This window comes from Mesoplodon densirostris, chromosome 16 (genome assembly GCF_025265405.1).
Source record: "Mesoplodon densirostris isolate mMesDen1 chromosome 16, mMesDen1 primary haplotype, whole genome shotgun sequence".
Taxonomy (NCBI): domain Eukaryota; kingdom Metazoa; phylum Chordata; class Mammalia; order Artiodactyla; family Ziphiidae; genus Mesoplodon; species Mesoplodon densirostris.
The window spans coordinates 51475721-51492923 of record NC_082676.1 but is presented as its reverse complement, the minus strand read 5'-3'; the positions used below and the strand labels follow the sequence as shown (position 1 = coordinate 51492923).

General features: G+C 45.2%; 1 protein-coding gene across 1 annotated transcript in view; it reads right to left on the bottom strand.

Moving 5' to 3' along the window:
- Nucleotides 1-202: 202 nt before the first annotated feature.
- The window catches only part of GPR139 (G protein-coupled receptor 139), a 40375-nt gene continuing 23374 nt past the window's right edge, over nt 203-17203 (bottom strand). The window contains exon 2 of the mRNA XM_060079310.1: nt 203-1137. Coding sequence (XP_059935293.1) covers nt 203-1137 — 935 coding nt within the window. The remainder of the gene's footprint in view (nt 1138-17203) is intronic.

Here is a 17203-nt window from a genome sequence, read left to right as displayed (position 1 = left end):
ATGAATGCATAAATGAAAACAAGATTCATGCTTTTCCTTCTTCTCCTCCATCTTTCCTCATCTACCATTCTGAGAGTTGCTCAATCTGTGGAGACAGGAAATCAGGTTAGCACTCTTAAGGAGAGCTGTTCAGCCATAGGATGGGCCACATTCCCATCTGGAAATGGATTATGCAGAGACACTGGGTGCCAAACCTATGAGGTCATGGGGATACCTTTATAGGTTTTCCATTTTTGTCATACTGGTACACCAGCATCTTGATACAGTGTGAGTTGGCCGGCGAGATCCAAGGGCTACTTGTTATGGAAAAGTTATGGTTGGTGTAGAACTGTATCGGTTGCTTCTGGCACTTGAAGAAGGCCTTGAGGGTAGCGGCCGCCATTTTGCGGAACCGCTTGCTGATGAAGCAATAGAGGAAGAAGTTGATGGCCGTGTTCAGAAGGGCCAGCATGTTGGCAATGTCGGACATAATGTGCATCAGCCAGCGGTTCTGGATGGGTGCCCCATAGAGGTGGTAGAGGATCATGATGATACGTGGGGCCCAGAGTGTGGCAAAGATGGAGGTAATGGTAAACAAGATGGCAGTGGTTTTCCCTGTGGAGTAGCCACGGAGGCGAAAATTGCTCTTCCGCCTGAGCTTATATACAATGATTGAGTTCAAGATGAAGAAGATGGAACAGGGCACCAAGTACACAGTGAAGCAGTGAATCCAGATAAGGACATGATGCACGGAGGTGCTGATGTAGTCTTCAGTCCAGATGTTGGGCCACCAGTAGTAGGGGATGCTGGTCAGGAAGCAGGTGACATAAACACTTACAATGACTTTCCGGGTGCGGGCTGGGTAGGAGACCGTGTGGTACTTGAGTGGGTGGCAGACCGCAATATACCGGTCAATGGTTAATGGAACAGTAATCCAAATTGAGGTGTGGATGGATGAGAATTCCAGTACTTCGATGATCTTGTCGGGAACCTGAGGCATCTGCATATTCAAGACGAAATCTTCCAACAGGAAGTCCACGAACACAATGAAAAAGAGGACCAAGATGTCAGCAGCGGCAAGTGCCAAGAGATAGTTGTAGGAGGACTTCTGTCTCCTTGCCACCAGCTGAGAGAGGATGATCACGGTTAGGATATTTGCTGTGGAGAGAAGAGAATCTGGTTTACATCTGAAGCAAGATGACTTTATTGGCTACTAGGGGCCCCCAGGCATAGTGTATCAGGCACTCCCACAGAAATCAAAGGGACTGAACCCATGCTCTTGAGGGACAATCTCTGCACTGCAATTGCACCTCATACAAACATCTGGATACTATTTTGACAAAGTTTCATCTTCACATTGTACTTAATTTGTCCCTCACACAGTCATGACAGTGGTGCTGCCATTGTCCTCACTTCAGAAATGAAACTGGGTCTCAGAGAACTTAAGGAGCTCACTTAGAGCCACAGAGTTAGTCCTTCATGGTGACAGGGACTAAACCCGGATCCTCTAACCCCCAATCCTGTGCTCTTTCTTTTGTCTGACTGAATGGAGAATATGGGGCTGGGATAGCATTTCCTGTTTCCCATGCTCCAGTAGGACACTGGACTATACAACCTCTTAAGAACCTTTAGAACTTTAAGGATTTTAAGACCTTTCTTTTTTTTTTTTTTTTGCGGTACGCGGGCCTCTCACTGCCGCGGCCCCTCCCGCCACGGAGCACAGGCTCCGGACGCGCAGGCTCAGCGGCCATGGCTCACAGGCCCAGCCGCTCCACGGCACGTGGGATCCTCCCGGACCGGGGCACGAACCCATGTCCCCTGCATCGGCAGGCGGACTGTCAACCACTGCGCCACCAGGGAAGCCCCAAGACCTTTCTTTTTTAAGTGGGTTCAGAATTGAAGGAATGGAGAAGATCATGACCTTTAGATTAATTTAAAAATAAATTATATTTATTTTTAGAGTAGGTACACATGGTACATAATTAAAGTTAATAGAAAAGTAAAATTTCCTTCCACTCTTATTCTGCAACCACCCAAATACCCCTCCCTCAGGGCAATCATAGTTAATAAAATCTGTGCTTATGCATGTCTGTATAATATGTGTGTATATAGGTTTTGCAAAAATAGTAGCAATAGATTATTTTTCTGGGGGTCAGAATTGTTTTGGAATGCATCCACATAATTCTGATCAGTTTTTTAAAAAAGCAAATGTCTCTCTGAATAAGATACATCTGGAAAGTCATTAGGGACTCACTCTAAAATGATATCCCAATGGATAACATCTGGAAGTCATTCTACACATTTATTCTCATTAAGTCACAACCAAGCCTGAAATTTGAACATGATTAATCCTAGTTTGCAAACGAGGGTCTGAGAGAATTTATGTCCCCTGTCTGAAGTGCAGTGGCAGAGCTGGAATCCAGGGCTCTCTTTCTCGCATGTGCCTTTAAAATTATTTCACAATAGTTCACATGTGAAAATGTCTTTAATATGCACACCCTGGTGTATTCATCACTCAGGTTAAACAAATTTTAACACTTTGCCACATATGCTTTAGTTCTTTTTAAATAAAGAAACGACACTACAGATGCAGTTGAAGTCTTCTTTGAAATTGTTCCAGCCCATCATTTCCCTTCCCCCTTTCCCTGCCAGAGGCAGCCACAGTGCTGTGGTCTTCAGGGCCATGTTTGCATACTCTTAACTTTCTTTTATACAGAACCTGCCACTCTACATGCTGCTTTTTTTCACACAAGTTGCTTTTGAGACCTCTTTTTTTTGATACATGTAGATTTATTTCACTCATCTTGACAACTATAGAGCAATTCCATTAATAACCTTATTGCAATTTATTTATTCATATATACATAGACATATTTATACATATACACACGTGTCTATATATGTATATATACACATATTATGTAGACATATACATCTAGCTGTCTATATGTGTATATATATACACATATACTATATAGACATCTATGTGTGTTTGTATATGTGTATATGTGTGTGTGTATATATATATATATATATATACACATTTAAATTGCTTTCAGGATTTTGCTGTTATAAACTGCTATAGTTAATACCTTGATATGACTCTCCATGAGAAGTAGCTATGTGTCAGAGTTTTTCTCAGGTAGTATATACATATGTAGAAGGGTGTTTATTATGTTTTAGAATATGTGCATCTTCATCTTTACCAGATATTGCTGAATTGCTGAATTGTAAAGTGGTTTTACTAATCTGCACTCCCAACAGTAGAGTATGAGAGTTCCAGTTGCTCCATAACCTCTCATTACTTGGCAGTGTCAGGTTTTTTTGTTTGTTTATTTGTTTAAGTCTGTGCTGTTCTTGTTCTTGCTCAAAGCACTTTGAAATAACATTTTGAAGTGATGGAGAGTTAAGGTACCAATTATATTAATTATCCAGTATTCATTCCCAGTGGTTTAGAACATTCAGTACCCATGCTTTAAACCACTCAGCAATATCAGTACTTCTAAGCGGGGGTGAGGGTACCATGTGAGTATGTTACACCGTGCACAATAAAGAAAAATTATGAGTAAATTTTACTTTAAGTCAGTACCTAAGAAAAGAGGTCCATTAAAGAAAAATTCTTTATATTCTTAATCCTGAAATTTCAAAAGTTTACTTATGCATTCAACAGTGTTTTCCCATACCTACTATGAGCTATGCCCTGGAAGGAGATATTGAACAAAATAGGCATGGTCCATCTTACGTTCATGGAGCTTAGAGTTTATTATGCAAGAAAAGCATCAACCGAAGAATCACAGAAGAAAATGTGTAAATGGAAGCTCTAGTAAGTGCTATTAGTGATCAGAAGAATCTTTACTGAGGAACTGATGTCCAAGCTGAAATTTGGAGACCCAGTAGGAGATAAATAGGCAAAAAAGGTGGTTGGAGAAAGTGTTTCAAGCAAAGGAAACAGCATGTGCAAAGGCCATGAGGTGGGGAAAGCATGAAGAGTTGAGTTTATTAAGGCAAGGAATACTCATATTGATTTCTACTTGCTTTGTATACATTTTTATACTTCATAGCTCTCTTTTATTAAACAGCCTGTTGAAAAGTGTTCGAAAATGCCTTTTTCATTTAGAAATCCTTTCAGAAAACATCTAGCATCTTCCTTCTGTGTACATGGGCCCAAGATGGATACAAATTGGTATTGTAGACATTCAGAGTCTCCACTCAGAGAGTGTAGAAACAGCATGCAAGGGGCTGAGTATTAAAGAGACAAACAAGAATACACACTGTGATACATGAGCCACAGGTGCATAGATACAGAATGAAGGGCAAAGGCTTTGGAGGAGGTTATGGGTCAAAATTTAGGCTACTCCGACCTGACAGTCAGAGTTTCATGGAACTCAAACTGTAAAACCAGCCGCATAGCACAGGGAGATCAGCTCGGTGCTTTGTGACTACCTAGAGGGGGGGATAGGGAGGGTGGAAAGGAGGGAGACTCAAGAGGGAAGAGATATGGGAACAGATGTATATGTATAACTGATTCACTTTGTTATAAAGCAGAAACTAACACACCATTGTAAAGCAATTATACTCCAATAAAGATGTTAAAAAAAACAAACAAACAAAAAAACCAGGTCTGATGCTTTCCCATCAAGCCAAGAGCATCAGAGCACAGTGATTTAGAATGTGGAGTTTGGGGCCAGGCTGCATGGGGTTCAGTCCTGGCTCTATTATTTATTGACTCTTTGGCTTTGGGCAAATATATTCAATCCCGCTGTGCCTTAGTTTCCTTTTTTATAAAATAGGTTTAATAGGGTTATTCTGAGGATTAAGTGAGAGAATTTTTATAAAGTGGTTAGAACAGTATCTGGCATGTGGTAAGTTCTCAATGAATGTTAGTTCTTGACTGAGAATCCACTCATTCAGCAATTATTAACGGGGCATTTACTATGTGTCAGGCACTGTATGAGGTGCTGGAGATGCAGGAATTAACAAAATGGACAAGTTCCCTTTTATCATGGGGCTTATAGTATAGTGGGTGAGAGAGACAACACATAAATACAAAAATGTACAACAGAATTTCAGATAGCGATGCTATACAGAATAAAACCAAGGGATGAGACAAATTGTTGGGGGGTGTTGTTTTTTAGATTGGACATTTGAGTTCACTTAAGGATGAGGAGAGGAGTTCTGCCATAAAAAGATCCATGAGAAAAGAACTCTAAGCAGGGGGAATGGCACATGCAAAGGCTCTGAGGTAGGAAAGAACTTGGTATTCATGGAACTGAAAGGACTCTCATCAGTCCTATTATCATCCCTATTTCACAGGGGAGGAAACTGAGGCTTGGATTTTTAGGTTATCTGTCCATAGCCACAAACTGAGTAAGTGGGAGAGCCTGAAGTTGACTCCAGCTCTCTCTGACTTTATGGCATATCAAGTTCCACTTTGTTTCCAGCCGGAGGAAAGGGATTCCTGTTCTCTCAGTTGCCCCTGACTTAGAAAAGTGCCATCATTTCTCAGAACCTCTTTTTCCCATTCATTAAACAACGCCCACACACTCCCTCATGTCCCTGCTCTGCTCTCCAGCTTATAAGGGGGGTAGGAATGAATAAATGCTGGGGTCTCCCCAGAAAAACTGTTATACAGTCATCCTTTAGTACCTGCAGGGTATTGCTTCCAGGACCCTCCTCTGATACCAAAATCTGCAGATGCTCAAGCCCCTTAAATAAAATGGTAGAGTACAGATGGCTCTCTGTCCCCGTGGGTTCCGCATCCACGGATACACAGGGCTGACTGTATATATTCTGCGGAGAATCACTTTTCACCAGCATCTCTTACTTCCTCATCAAACCCTGTTTGTAATGTGGTGCTAAAAATTTTCCATATCCAAACTCTTCAAAAATATTCCATCTCCATCTAATTAATGCTTTAAGTCAGGCAAGTCATCAACTCCAAATTAAATTTCCAGCTATTCATGTTTGACATTTCCTTAAGTTTCTAGTAATTGCGTCTCTTGAGAAACTAACCCGCAGCATTGAGTTTCCCATTTCTTTCGTGCAGGTCGATTTGCTCCCAAGGCAATATCAAGAACACTTAGAACATCCTTGGGATGAGAGAGATGTGTGAGCCACAGAGACCCAGAGGGGAATGGAACAATGCCTGTGTATTGATTTTCTGAGAAAGAAATGAGAAGGTAGAATTTTCAACTCTCAAGGTTGGCATTTGCTATAATTCCCCACATTGAAAAATCCTTTCATTTCCACTGTGATAGTTTTTTCCCCAAAGAAAAGGAGTGGTGTTGACAGGGTCTGTGTGTATTTATAAAGGGTGAATAAGCAAAGAAACCCAAGTCATCACCACCTGAAATTCCATTTCTCAGCTTTTTTCTCAAAGTAACAGGCCCAAGAATCTGTTGTATGGAAAACCAACCACTCCCATCCAAGCAAGTCCACGTGAACTTCATGATCAAAATGTCAATGCTTCTGGGCTTCCCTGGTGGCTCAGTGGTTGAGAGTCTGCCCACCAATGCAGGGGACACGGGTTCGTGCCCTGGTCCGGGAAGATCCCACATGCCGCAGAGCGGCTGGGCCCGTGAGCCATGGCCGCTGTGCCTGCGCATCCGGAGCCTGTGCTCCGCAACGGGAGAGGCCACAGCAGTGAGAGGCCCTCGTACCACAAAAAAAAAAAAAAAAAAAAAAAAAAATGTCAATGCTTCTAAAACCATACCTCCTGGTATTCATGCCTTTGTGTAGTCTCCTCCCCTTGAATTGGAGCTTGTCCTGTGATTCACTTTTTTTAAAAAATAAATTTATTTATTTACTTTTGGCTGCGTTGAGTCTTTGTTGCTGCGCATGGGCTTTCTCTAGTTACAGAGAGCGGGGGCTACTCTTCGTTGCGGTACACGGGCTTCTCATTGCGGTGACTTCTCTGGTGGCTTCTCTTGTTGCAGAGCACGGGCTCTAAGCTTGCGGGCTTCAGTAGCTGTGGTATGCGGGCTTGGTAGTTGTGGTACATGGCCTTAGTTGCTCCGTGGCACGTGGGACTTTCCCCCATCCAAGGCTGGACCAGGGCTCGAACCCATGTCCCCTACATTAGCAGGCAGATTTTTAACCACTGAGTCACCAGGGAAGTCCCTGTGATTCACTTTCAACCAATAGACTATTGTGGGAGTGACACTGCATGACCAGGTTGTAAGTGGGCCTTTTGAATACCTGCTTTGGGATGCTCCATCTTGGAACCCAGCTGTGAGAAGGCCAAGCCACATGGAGATGTCATGTGTAGGGACTCTGGTTGAAAGCCCCAGGTGAGCTCGTAGCCGACAACCAACATCAACTGTCTGTCATGTGTCTGTGTCTGTGTCATGTGTCTGTCATGTGAGTGAGCGCTCTTGGATGTCCAGCTCCAAGGAACCCTCAAATAACTGCAGTCCCAGTGCCCTGCGGCTGCCACTGAGAGAGACCCTGAGCAAGAGCCATCCGGCTGAGCCCAGTCAGCCTAAGAACCAGGACAAATAATCCTAAATGGCTGTATTAAGCCTCTAAGTTTCAGGGTGGTTTGCAATGCTGCAACCAGAACAGAGGTTTATTAACCATTTGGTGTTTGTATCTCTAGGATATTTATATGCCTATAATTATAAATATAATTAGTACTATGATTATCACCACAAAATGAGATCATACACTAATACTGTTGTGCAAGTTGGTTTTTTATTTTCTTTTTTAAAAACTTTAATCTATTTATTTATTTTTGGCTTCGTTGGGTCTTCGTTGCGGTGTGCAGGCTTCTCATTACGGTGGCTTCTCTTGTTGCAGAGCACGGGCTCTAGGCGTGTGGGCTTCTGTAGTTGTGGCATGTGGGCTCAGTAGTTGTGGCTCATGGGCTCTAGAGCGCAGGCTCAGTAGTTTTGGCACATGGGCTTAGTTGCTCCACAGCATGTGGTTTTGGACAGCTCTCAGCTATCCAGTCCCTAACAGCTCCCTCACTGCTCTTTGACTGGTTCCCCTCTAGATGCTCTCTCCCTTCCCCAAAGAAGGAGCCACGGAACCCAAGGACGATGAATATGCCCTAACCTACTCCCACATGCCCAAGTTGGTTTTTTTATCAATTAGAAATAAATCATGGATTTTTTCCTATGTCAATTATATTCGTGAAATATTCACTTATGGCTGGACATTACTTATTTTATTTTGTTTTATTATTTTGGCCACCGCAGAGCTTCATTAAACATCTTTGCATATTTCTGTAGAATAAATTCTCAAAAGTAGAAATGCTGGCTTAAAGGGTAACACACATTTTTTCCCTTCCACCCTCTCTCCCCCCTCCCTCTCTCCCCCCTCTCTCCCTCCCTCCCTTTCTCCCTCCTTTCTTCTTAAAGTCAGCTAATAGAATTTGTAAGAAGGGAAAGAGCTCAAGGTGACGCTATAAAAAGATTTAGTTTAGACACCAAGAAGCACCTTCTGACTACAGTGGCAGTTACGTGGACAAGAGCAGGCCACTGACACCACAGCTGTTTGGTCCACACAGGTCTTTGAAAAGAACAAAGAGTTGTGTATCTGGGCTGATTAAATTCCTGGCGTTACCTTCTGCAAATCCTCTTTCTCTGCATCCTAAATTATATTTTCATGAATTTCCAAAAAGAGAGCAATTCACCCCTTTCAGCCACCATCCCCTGTGACTTAAATGCATCCCTCTCTCCTTCAAGGCGCCTATCTTTTGTACTAGAAGAGTCAGCCCTCATGTCCTACAGACACATGACGACCCCTGACATTGTGAGCCATTCCAGTGGTGTTATTTATATGGCTGCTGGAAGGTGCCTCAAGGACAGATTTTTAGGAAAAGCAATTTCTAAGCCGCGCAGGCAAGAAGTGATCACTGCCCTTGTTTAGATCAGCTGGGGAGTTGGGACTGAATTGGATGATGGGGCATTGCTCTTGAGGGCTGTCATCTCCCTTACTGTTACCTGCTCCACTTCAGGTCTCAGAGGGATCTTGGAGCAAGGGGAGATAAAGGGGAAATAAGATGCTGGTGCTGGCTGTGGAACCCTGAACCAAGCCGCTGCTGCTCCCCCAGCTCCCCCGTGGTGGGCAGGGCACCAGGTCGCTGCGTCCAGAGGGGCCAGAGGGGGAGGGAGGCATTGCCTCGACGCGGCAGCTGCACCCACCAGGCAGAGCATCAAGCGAGTGGTGGTAGGTGATGGGGCTCCTCTGCTACACAGCTGATGCCTCCCCCAAGGAGTCTACCCCCGCGGCGCTCGACGATTACAGTGCCCGAAGTGCACCTGAGTGGTGCACGGTGAGCCCGAACCTGTGGGACGTGGGGCCAGGAGCACGACCGTCTCGCCCACTCTCCCACCCTCAGCCCAACGTCTTTGTCATCTATGTCTCCACTGCCAGAGGACGTGTGTCACAAGTGGCATCCAGAAGTGTGTCACCACTGCCCTGAGGTGTACATCCTCCTGGGGGGCCCCGGGAAGGACCCGAAAGCTCAGCCTGACACCTGCGGCGCCTCAAGGGCAGGGCCACGTGCTGGCCGAGCAGATCCATGGTGTGCGCTACCTGGAGGGCTTGACCTGGCGGCAGGACGGCGCTCAGCTTGGAGGCTGGCCCTGCCCCACCCCGGACAACGTGTGCCTTGGTGCCTTGTCTGCCCCCAGCTGAGCCTGAAGGGCAATTCTAGCACCCCTTGGGGGGGGTGCTCCCTGAATGCCTTTTTCTCCTTAAGGAGGCCCACAGGGAGGGGGCCTTGGGTCCTGCCCCACTCTGCTTGGGAACACCAGGTATTCTCAAGAGCTCACCCAGGCCAAGGTTGGCTCCCTCCCCAAAAAGCCACACCTTGCCCCTCCCCATCTTCCCACACAGACGTTGGTGCCTCTGTGCTGCGTCCTCTCAGGTTAGGAGCTCTCAGCTGTCCAGTCCCTAACAGCTCCCTCACTGCTCTTTGACTGGTTCCCCTCTAGATGCTCTCTCCCTGCCCCAAAGAAGGAGCCACGGAACCCAAGGATGATGAATATGCCCTAACCTACTCCCAAATGCCCTGGTCTTATGCATTTGCTGACTGACTCAGCCCCGCCATGCCCCCTGGGCCTTTCCTACCCCATCAGCATTATTAAGATCTCTTGTCTCCAGCAGGGGATGGGGGGAGATGATGCTGATGAGACTTTTGGTGTTCAGTCTTTTTGACCTCTGTGGATGGTGCCAGGAGGTCTTCAGGTGGTTGTGCCCTGAGGGCTTCTAGGAGAGGAGCAGGGAAGGGTTTCCCAAGGGCAGCTGTCCGTCCATGTGGTCCCAACCCCAGGCACTGCCCGCTGGCTAGTGGCCAACCTTGTTTCCCATTGTTCCACTTGCTCCAGGGCAGAAGCCAGGGAATGTGGAATGTACTTGCTGAAGTTGGCTATTAGGGGCACGAAACTGACTGTGAACTAGTGGGGTGGAGGTCAGGCAGTGGGGCCCCAGCTCACGGGAAGGCAATCCCTGAGGGATAGCTTCCAGATTCCTGGAAGGGCTCTGAAGGGCCATTTGTTCTTTTTGCTCTTTGCAGGCTGAACTTCACCTCACATATCCAAGTACATAAGAACCTATCGTAGGACTTCCCTGGTAGTGCAGTGGTTAAGAATCCACCTGCCAATGCAGGGGACACAGGTTCGAGCCCTGGTCCGGGAAGATCCCACATGCTGCGGAGGAACTAAGCCCGTGCACCACAATTACTGAGCCTGTGCTCTAGAGCCCATGAGCCACAACTACTGAGCCCACACGCCTAAAGCCTGTGCTCCACAACAAGAGAAGCCACCGCAATGAGAAGCCCGCGCACCGCAACAAAGACTAGCCCCCGCTCGCCGCAACTAGAGAAAGCCCCCGCGCAGCAATGAAGACCCAACATAGCCAAAAAAAAAATAATAATAATTTAAAAAATTCTCACTTGAATAAAAAAAAAGAAAAAAAAGAACCTATCATAGCTGGAAGAGGTTGTGAAGTGTAGTGATTAATCTCCCTGAACCTCAATTCCTACATCTGTGAAATCAGCATCAATATAAATAGCACCCTCATAGGTTGTAGAGGAAATAACATGTGTAAAATGCTTAGTACAGCCCCTGGCACATGGTGAGCACTCTGTAAGTGTTAGTTTTTTTACTTTTCACACCTGGACAGTTCAGTTCAGCAACAATTATTGAGCTAGAGGCCAGACACTTTGCTGGAAGCAGAGCTGAATAGGAGAGAGTCTGAGCTCTCAAGGAATCCATGGAAGATTCTCGTTTACCTCCATGGATCATTCCAGGCACTATAGTCCTGTCACCTTATCTGGAAATTCTTCATTCCCAATTCCTCTAGCTGCAGCTGTGTCCCACCAACAACCCCCCTCTATTTTTCTCTGCTTGGTGGAGAAGAACATTGGTCTTTATCTATGGAACTATACCTTTAAGAGCCATTACTATATGATAACTCAGTTGTTTCTTGCATTCTCTGAAACAGCTTTTGTTCTTTTAAAATTTTAGTTCTTGATAGCTCTTTAATTTTCTTTGTAGCTTTACTATCATGACCTTCACTGTTATTTTTTTGTGGAGACCCTACTTGTCACCACATTTAGCACTTGAGTGGATCCTTTTCAAACCTAGGATTGGTGTTTCCTCCTTTCTTTGAATCTCCCTTTCTAGGATCTCCTGCCCAGGGTGATAGCACAGCCTGAGGCAGGGATGACAAAAATGTTTACTCTTCAATTGACTGGTAGGGGCTGCTGGGCGCCATGTTGAAAGTTATTCCAAAACCACACCTGGGTTTAGCAGTGCTGCAATGAATTGGTGATGCCTGCCTTGGTGGAAGAAATGCTGTGGATTTGCCACAAGGAAGTCTTGGGACCTGGATACATGGTGCAGTTTTCCCAGAACTTAATAAAGTAGTGTTTTCCAGTATAGACCAGGACTAGCTGAGACCTAGCAAGCCTGCCCTTGTGGTTGAGTAGTCAGCAAGAGCTAAGATGGCTGCCACCCCAGGGCAGTCTGACTCAGGGCAATGGAGAGAAGTGAGTCATCCTCCAGGCTACAGGCCAATCAGTTGGCCTTCTCTTGACAGTAAAATTGCTTCTGGCTTTTTGACTAGGCTCAGCTTCTTTGGGTAAGCATGACAACAACTAGATTCTCAACTGGGAAACCATATTCAAGTCGGCCAACAGACTCAGAAGTTTCCAAACCATACTTCTCAATGCCAAGCTTCATTTTCTTTCTTTTTTTTTTACAACTTTATTGGAGTATAATTGCTTCACAATGGTGTATTAGTTTCTGCTTTATAACAAAGTGAATCAGTTATACATATACATCTGTTCCCATATCCCTTCCCTCTTGCGTCTCCCTCCCTCCCACCCTCCCTATCCCACCCCTCCAGGCGGTCACAAAGCACCGAGCTGATCTCCCTGTGCTATGCGGCTGCTTCCCACTAGCTATCTACCTTACGTTTGGTAGTGTATATATGTCCATGCCTCTCTCTCGCTTTGTACCAGCTTACCCTTCCCCCTCCCCATATCCTCAAGTCCATTCTCAAGTAGGTCTGTGTCTTTATTCCTGTTTTACCCCTAGGTTCTTCATGACATTTTTTTTCTCAAATTCCATATATATGTGTTAGCATACGATATTTGTCTTTCTCTTTCTGACTTACTTCACTGTGTATGACAGACTCTGGGTCTATCCACCTCATTACAAATAGCTCAATTTCGTTTCTTTTTATGGCTGAGTAATATTCCATTGTATATATGTGCCCCATCTTCTTTACCCATTCATCGGATGATGGACACTTAGGTTGTTTCCATCTCCGGGCTATTGTAAATAGACAAGCTTCATTTTCTATGACTACCGTACACTGAGCACCTACTGTGTGCTGGGTGGCTCTGTATAGATGAGATGATTTTATGAGATTTGCTGATGAACATTTTTACTTTCAAAGTTATACATTTAGTTTAAATGGTATTAGAGGAATGTTATTTTTCCATTTAGGATAGTGATAAAAGCCTGTTTATAAAATAACTTTATCAAAAAAGTGAACTGACTTAAAGAAATATTTAAGGAGATGACAGTGCAAGCAGAATGTAGGCTCTCATCTCCATTTTACAAATGAGGAAAAACTAATATTCAGAAAGGTTTAGCCACCTGTCCAAGATGGCACAGCTGGTAAGTCAAAGAAGCATTCGGAAAGCCTTGATGGTGCCATTCTGGGTCAAGTTTTGTACTAAGTGATGGATGCGACTGTGTTTTTTCAGCTCAGGGGGTTTGTCACAGAGACAGATGGGGGCAGGGCTTGAGGTGGCTCTCCAGCAAACACAGAACAAAAGAGTTATCAGAAAGGACAGGCTCCTTAAAGCGAGAGGCATGAATTTTGAAGTCTGGAGGAGCTGAGTTAGCACCCCACATCTGCACATTTCTTGCTGGCACTCTTGGGCAAGTAAACGCAAGGAAAAATCAATAAAATGGGAGTAATGATGGTGTCCAGTTCAGAGGGCTGTTGTGAGGATTAGAGGGAATCTCACACACACACAAAGCTCTTAGCACAGCGCCTGGCCCAGGGAGAGTGTGCAGTATAAGTAGTCACAGTTATTGTCTGTGAGTGTGATGACCAGTCCTGTGAAGGTGACAAACTGAACCAGGCAAAGGCCTGGTGCAGGTGAAACAGTGCCCGCAAATCTAGGTGGGGCTTCTCCTGGTGTAGTTCTTGAGGATGGGACAACTGGCTGTAGAAAAGACCTCTGACTTGTTTCTCACACTCGGTCAGTGAAAGTGTCCTTCATGCTGCTGTATGTTACCGATGAAAGTTGTTAAGAGAGTAAACCCTAAAGGTCCTCGTCACAAGGAAAACATTTTTGTTTCCCTTTCTGCTTTTTCTTGTATCTCTGTGAGATGACAGATGCCAACTAAACTTTTTGTGGTGATCATTTCACGATATATGTAAGTCAAATCATCATGCTGTATATGTTAAGCTTACACAGTGATGTATGTCAATCATATCTCAATAAAACTGTGAAAGAAAAAAGAAAGCATCTTTAGCCTTTCCAGTTTTGTTAGGAGACCCCTCGGGATAGACTGAGTTCTCACATAGTTGCTTGTGTGTTCCTGGACAAGCCCCTCCCCTTCTCAGAGCCTCAGTTTCCAGATCTGCAAAGTGAGCCGGTTAATAATAAAGAAATAATTTAAAAAATAGTATCATAGCTCCCATTTGGTAAAGGTGGGCAGGGGTTAAACAGGCACACAAGACAAGGAGAGGCTCCCAGGGAGAGTGAATAGCATGTGCAAAGGCAGGAAAGAGGAAGGTCCTCAGGGCAGCTAACTGTTTGCTGTTTGTCAGGCTCTGAACTCACTTCTTCATGTACATGAAGCATATTTCATGTCTACAATATCAAACATTATCTAATATTATAATATCTAACATTAAATATCCAGTACGTAATCCTTGGTAATAAAGTAGGTACTATTTTCATCCCCTATTATAGATGAGAAAGACTGAGGCTCAGAGGGTGAAGAAGTTGACTGAGGTTGGATGCAAAAGTGTCAAATGCCTCTTCCAGTTCTTCCATTCACGCAGGCCTGTAATACAAGCGCTGAGCACAGGCAGTAATAACTGGTACATTTATTAACAACAATTCCCTTTATTAGGCACTTGCTATGTGTGACTCACTTGCTAAAGGTTTTACTGGCATCAAATTTAATCCTCACATGACATAAAGGGATAGATGCTATTAATATCCTTATTATAGAGATGAGAACACTGAGGCTCAGTGGGTTAAGAGACTAGCCCAGATCAGACATCAAATGTATGCTGGACCCAGGATTCAAGAACAATTTATTAGACTCTAGAGCCCATTCAATACACCTGCTCATCCAGATGCTTCCATCATTAGCTTGAGGGAACTGACCATTAAGTAGAAATGGGTCAATATTTTCTTTGTTTCTTTTTTAACAGTGTGTATCAGCTGGCATGTATGGTGGCATGAGGTAGCTGAGGGAAGAATTCCCTTCAGAGGAGTTGTAGTTCCTTCAAGAACACCCGCCACCCCCAGTCCCTGGGAATAAGCGAGGGTAAAGAGACAGGGGGTTCATCTCTGCCTCTGAGGGTCTAATCGCTTCCTCCAAGTCCAGGGCTTACCACCGAGACCCTCTCCATGGCGCTTCCTGATATGGAATGGTGCTCGCGCGGGCTAATTCTCCCTGGGATTCACCCCAGGTGCACGGTTTCCGCCCACATGGCCGTCCCCAGACTTGAAGCTGGTGGCTGCCATGTGCACAGAATGCTCATTTGTTTTGCTGTTTTGTGGACCCAGAGTGATGGTCACTGGGTGTCAGGGGACCAACAGGAAGTCAGAGGCTTCTGGGCTCTTCATCCGGAGTTCACCGGGGTGTCAGAGGCTTTTGTGGCTCTGCTTGGGTTGTTGCTATTTGATTAAATGTCTTGCACTAAGCGCCATTCGTCTCCCACTGGCTGTCGGGGGTGGGTATTTTTAGCTGTGGGCAAATAGCTTATCAATTGTGCATGCAAACGCAGCCAACACAAAGCCTTTATTCCTGTTGCTGTCTTCTTCCACGCAGGCAAGGACAACCGAAGAATTAAAGGAGGTTGGCACTCATTTGCTCATTCCACAAACATTTACTGAGCTGCCCACCATGCACCAGGCACTGGGCCAGGCACTGTGGATGCAGCAATGTGCAAATGCACAGGTGGCGTGAGTCCACATGGCGCTTACGACCTATTTTGACAGAGTTGAGGTCTGCTCTGCTACCTACTAACTCTGAGGCTTTTGGTGAGTCACTCATTTCTCTGGACCTTTTTTCATTCAAAATGCACGTGCTGGGCATATACTATGTGCCATTCACAGCACTGAGGTTGCTGGTGTGGAGAGACAAGTCTCTCCCCACTAGCAAGCGAGGTAGAAAGGGAAAGAGGTTGCACGACCAAGCAGCGAGCATGACTCAGGTGGCCCAGGCATTTTCTCAGGCCCACGGGAAAAGTGGCAATAAGTTCTGACCTCGGGGCCTGGGAAAGTTGCACGGAAGCGTGAAGGAGGGGCTGGTGGGATCCAGGAGCCACATGGGCAAAGGAAACAGGACGGTGGGCAACACAGTCAAGAACTAGGAACATAATAGATAAAGTAAACAAATAATTCTTCAGCTAATGACCCAAGCTGTCTTTCTAGCCTGAAGGCTTCTCTTCCCAGGGGCCACTTCCTAGGGACAGCTGGTTGCCCTGCAGCCAAGGCCATGTATAAACTGCATCAATCAGCTGTCACTTCGCACCTCCAGCTGCTTTCTAGTATTAGGTCTGCATCAAGTGTCTCCGACTTAAAAGAAGGAAAAGCAATACCATGTGATGTCAGGAAAAAAAACCAAAACACTCACTATTATATACACAGGTCCCAGAACATGTTGTTATGGTTAATCTACTTACCCAGGGTTCCATTGCTATAGACACCACCAGTGCTGACCACAACTATCACAACCATCACTTTGATGATTTGGGAGGCACTTCAGGGACTCCCAGTGTCATCCCAGAATGGTAAGAGGCAAAGAGTACAGATTCCGGAGCCATGCTGCTAGGGTTCAAACCTGCCTGTGCCACTCTAGCTGTGTGACCTTGGACAATCTACTTAACCTCTCTATGCCTCGGTTCGCTCATCTATGGAAAGGATGATACGGCACTTATCATAGGCTTTTGTGAGCATTAAATTAATTAATATATGGAAAGTACCGAGCACAGTGCCTGGTACCATACAAGTTATATAATTTTTTTTTTTTTTTCGGTACGCGGGCCTCTCACTGTTGTGGCCTCTCCCGTTGCGGAGCACAGGCTCCGGATGCGCAGGCCAGCGGCCATGGCTCATGGGCCCAGCCGCTCCGCGGCATGTGGGATCCTCCCGGACCAGGGCACAAACCCGTGTCCCCTGCATCAGCAGGCAGACTCTCAACCACTGTGCCACCAGGGAAGCCCAGGCTATATAATTTTACCATCATAACTATTAGGTTAGAAATCTAGACGAGCAGGAAGTGTGTTTGATTTTCTTATTACTATTAATATATTGCCAACATCTTACACAGTTCTGGGCATATGGTAGGTGCTCTAAATATCTGTTGAATGAATGAATGAATGAATGAATGACGATGAACATAGATTAACATGGCATTTTAGACATGCAGAAGGGCTTTGTCATAGTTTTGAATAGACTGGAAGACTGCTAAGTGTTTACTGCAGAAAATGAGTCAGGTGATGTGATCAA